Source organism: Crinia signifera, chromosome 5 (genome assembly GCF_055691185.1).
Source record: "Crinia signifera chromosome 5, ASM5569118v1, whole genome shotgun sequence".
NCBI classification, from domain to species: domain Eukaryota; kingdom Metazoa; phylum Chordata; class Amphibia; order Anura; family Myobatrachidae; genus Crinia; species Crinia signifera.
In genome coordinates this window covers 319,242,139-319,246,030 of record NC_139221.1, presented here as the reverse complement: position 1 = coordinate 319,246,030, position 3,892 = coordinate 319,242,139, and the positions used below count along the sequence as shown (strand labels likewise).

General features: G+C 41.5%; 1 protein-coding gene across 1 annotated transcript; it reads left to right on the top strand.

Annotated features, from left to right (window-relative positions):
• The first annotated feature begins 405 nt into the window (after positions 1 to 405).
• LOC146079777 (uncharacterized) lies at positions 406 to 3,566 on the top strand. Its single transcript, XM_083186422.1, has 2 exons — positions 406 to 727; positions 3,442 to 3,566. The coding sequence occupies exons 1-2, from the start codon at positions 520 to 522 to the stop codon at positions 3,549 to 3,551; spliced, it is 318 nt and encodes a 105-aa protein (XP_083042548.1). The 5' UTR covers positions 406 to 519; the 3' UTR covers positions 3,552 to 3,566.
• The last annotated feature ends 326 nt before the right edge of the window (positions 3,567 to 3,892 follow it).

The window sequence follows — 3,892 nt, the reverse complement described above, 5'->3', positions numbered from 1 at the left end:
GGTCTGATCTCAGGCGGCGCCAGCCTGAGAAGCTCCAGCAAATACGGGCCAGCATTGCTCGATGTAAGTGTTTACCCATTAAATGCCCAATTGTATAATATTGCTGACATGACCATTTTTCAACCAATAAGGTAACCTGCCTGATCCATGAGTTAAACATGGCATACAATATATGAGTGCTACTTCCTGTTTGACACCCTGTAATGGTCATAAAATATGTTTTTGGGGAGGATTAATGCTTGTGATGCTTACAATGGCCCAAATGTCACAGCATACCTGCCATGTTACAGGCTGTGTTTTGTAAAGGCCACTAAGGAGCTGTTTGCCTGTACAATTATCTGTACTTGTAACCTTTGCATTTATAGCTTGATAAGGCTTAATAGTAATTACCACTAATTGCCACTTTTTTGATTTTTCACATACACAGCACGTGCTCGCGCAAGACAGGCCCGGGAGGAGGCAGAGGTGGCCCTCGAGGACCTGCCCCAGGAAGGGAGCCCGGAGGAGGGGGCGCAGGAAATGGAGGAGGAGGAGGCAGCGGTGGCCCTGGAGGACCAGCCGCAGGAAGGGAGGCCGGAGGAGGGGGCCCAGGAAATTGACGATGACGAGGGGTGGGCTGTGGAGGCACTGCCACCCGTGGAGGACGTCATCCAGGCCGAGGATGGCGCATTGGAGGCCCCTGAGGAGGAGGTGGAGGCCGATGAGGTTGTCCAGGCGGCCGGAATTGGTATGTATACATAAGGATTTATTTATCCGTTTGGCATGTACTATTTGCTATGTAGCACTGGTGATTCAATTGATTTTAACAATACTATAAAATGACAAAACAAACGGGATAGCAACAGACACACTTTGGGGTTGCTATCACTGGTGATAATTTGTGACCACTCATTGGCTATTTGCTAAGGGCATACCTTAAAGTAATCTGCTGCCTATCAGGGATTGACCTTTCAATATCTAAGGCAATCTTATAAAGTATTATCGCTGTACCCTATACGTCTTTACTCATTATACCATTACAGAAGGGCACGCTGTGACTTATCTACCGTTCACAGCGATCTATACCCTCACCCTCTATTGAATTGTGGTACTAGCACAAATATATACAAGTGGATTGCTACCAAACGTCCACCATCAGCCGTTGGCAGCATCCCTGCTAATTGATTAAGTGTATAACATTGACGTGAAACAAATAAACACAATTGTTTCAAAGGGAATAAAACCCTATTCACACCACAGTGATTGTTAAAAACATCATGTACTGACAGGCAGCGTTCCTACTGATTACCTAATTATATTAAAATCAACAGTACTTAAGCACAATTGATTGACTGTCGTTTCAAATGTATATTAAAAATGAGTGATTGTCAAAACCATTGCATGTTGACACAGATCTTACTGCATGTCAACACGGATCAGTAATAAAAACTCTTTATGATAAAAAGAGCTACATGTGTACCTCTCTCCTCTATAAAGCTATTATAGCCTAAATAAGAGGTTTAGGAGGAATTCTGATATATGCCGCAATCAATGCTGACCGACTGATGTGTTGACCTTTCTGCATTACAGGATGTTAATATAAAAATGTCCCATGGCATACAAGTTTATTTATTTATTCAACACTAAGGCTACCTTACTTCAAGGGCAATTCTAGCCTGTACAATAGAGGTTTGAATAACCCAAGGTACATTCTGAATCAGTCGGCATCTGTGTTGACTTCTCTTAAATTTTGTTATATATCTGACAACACCCGTAAGCTTATTTGGAAACAACAGAACCTATCACGATAGACAGATTTCCAACATAGAGGCTCCCTCATAGCTAAGGCAATTCCAGCCTACATAATAGAGGTTAGAGCAACCCTATGTGATATTAGAATTTTCCTATACCCATGTTGACACATGAGAAAGGTTACAAATACTGGTTGGTAACGGTGTCTCATGTGATACAGTGATAGTCCACCGTTTATACTAAGTTTATACTAATTTTTGAAATTGGCTGTGGTCGCCAAACCTAATTGTGCATATTTATACTGATCACTGCACTGGTGTTAGTACGTGCGCATCTGTGTGAAGGGGCTTTGAGCTACATTGACACCAATACACCAGACGTATGAATCACTAATAATAAAGGTGTCAGCACATTATACCTGTGGGGTTACCAATATTTACCTCTAGTCAAAAACGGATGTGGAGTCAGAGAGCCGCCGCTTTTTAAACACATCCACATACACTTTGTCTTGTTTGTGTGTTTTTATACTTCGCCTTTAAAAAATACTAATAAAAGCTATATTTTAATCGTCAAATTTATCTAGGTGCACCGCACCAGGACACACTTTTCTCTTGCTATTTGTCCATATTTCCTTGTGTCCAGTGGTAGCACACCCCTTGTGAAAAATACATATCTATGTAGATATAAGTACAACAGGGGTACACCCATTTTTCTCAACACGATTGAGAGTCCTGTGCGAATAGCAAACACATTCTCGTTTTACACTTTGGGGTTAGATAGGGTGGGCAAACCATCCCTTTCAGCCAGGACACATATTAATGACACAGGTTGTGAGGATGTCTTTCATCTCGATTTTAAGTGCCACTGAACCTGTGTAGTTAATCTGTATCCTAGAAGAAAGGGATGACTTGCTAATGTAAGTGTTTCATGTCCCTGCTGCTTGCCTACAATCTGTAGCCTCATATAGGGTGAGTAGAGTTTACTGGTGAATGATCTTTGTAAACTAGATTCAGTATGGCATAAATGGAGTATGGACAGGCGTGGCTTAGACTGGAGTAACAAGTGGTCAGTGCCCCTGGGCCCTCCTCTAGCTAACCACCCCCTGCGGCCTGCATGTATGTTTTGCACCATAATTGTGTGTGTATTTGGTCTTAGTAATGCTTTTGAGCATGTGAGTGGGTTAGTGCTGCAGCTTCCCCTAACTGGCATTCTGACAATGATTTCTGGAGCACACCATCAGCAGGCAAGCCATGCTTGATTGCACAAATGTACTGAGCATTCCTGAGAGTTGTGTAACTCCCCTGGCAGGCTCCATCATATAAGAGACACTGAACTTTGTTTGCCGAATTGTGATTGGTGCAGCGCGTGACATGCTTCTCAGAGCTTAGTCATGGGTGGGTTTGGATTGAGAAGGAGCAGTATGACTGTGAGGTGTTCGACAGAGTAAAGTGTAGAGGGCCAAAATCAGGCTTTCCATGTAGTATGTATGCATGTATGTATAGGTGTATGTCTCATATAGATAGTTAGATATGTGTGTGTATGTGTATATATATATATATATATATATATATATATATATATATATATATATATATATATATACACACACACACACACCTGTCACAATGCATGTTTAAAAAGTAGGTTTGACTATGTTAAATGTATGCATGAATATCATTAGTCATTTTGGATTTTGAATTTCCTCCACAGATGAGCCTGCCCAAGCAGAGGAGGGTCGCCGTGGGGCCCTCCTTAGACTCAGAGGCCTGATGAGCCAAATGATTGTGGAGATGGACCGCATAATTGATGGGGAATTTTAATTTTTTGGTTGGGGCCAGTTATTTTTGATTAAATCGTTATTTAAAGTTCAAAGTTGTCAGTGTTTTTTTCTAACATGCTAAAGTATATGTGTAACTTGTTTAAAATCTTTAAAATAAGCAAAATGTACATAGTGTATCTAGATGTATGTTAGGGTCACATGCTGTAAGGGTTAATGTGTGTCATGAATGTAGTAGGAATGTGGGTCAGTATAGATGAGCATGAAATTGATAACAATCCCTTTTTCAGGAGGTTGGCTAATTGCCTAAGTGGGTCATGTGATCGCTGTGTGTACTCAGTAAAAAAGTGTGGGATTGAGCGTAAATACTCCGCATCGGGGCGT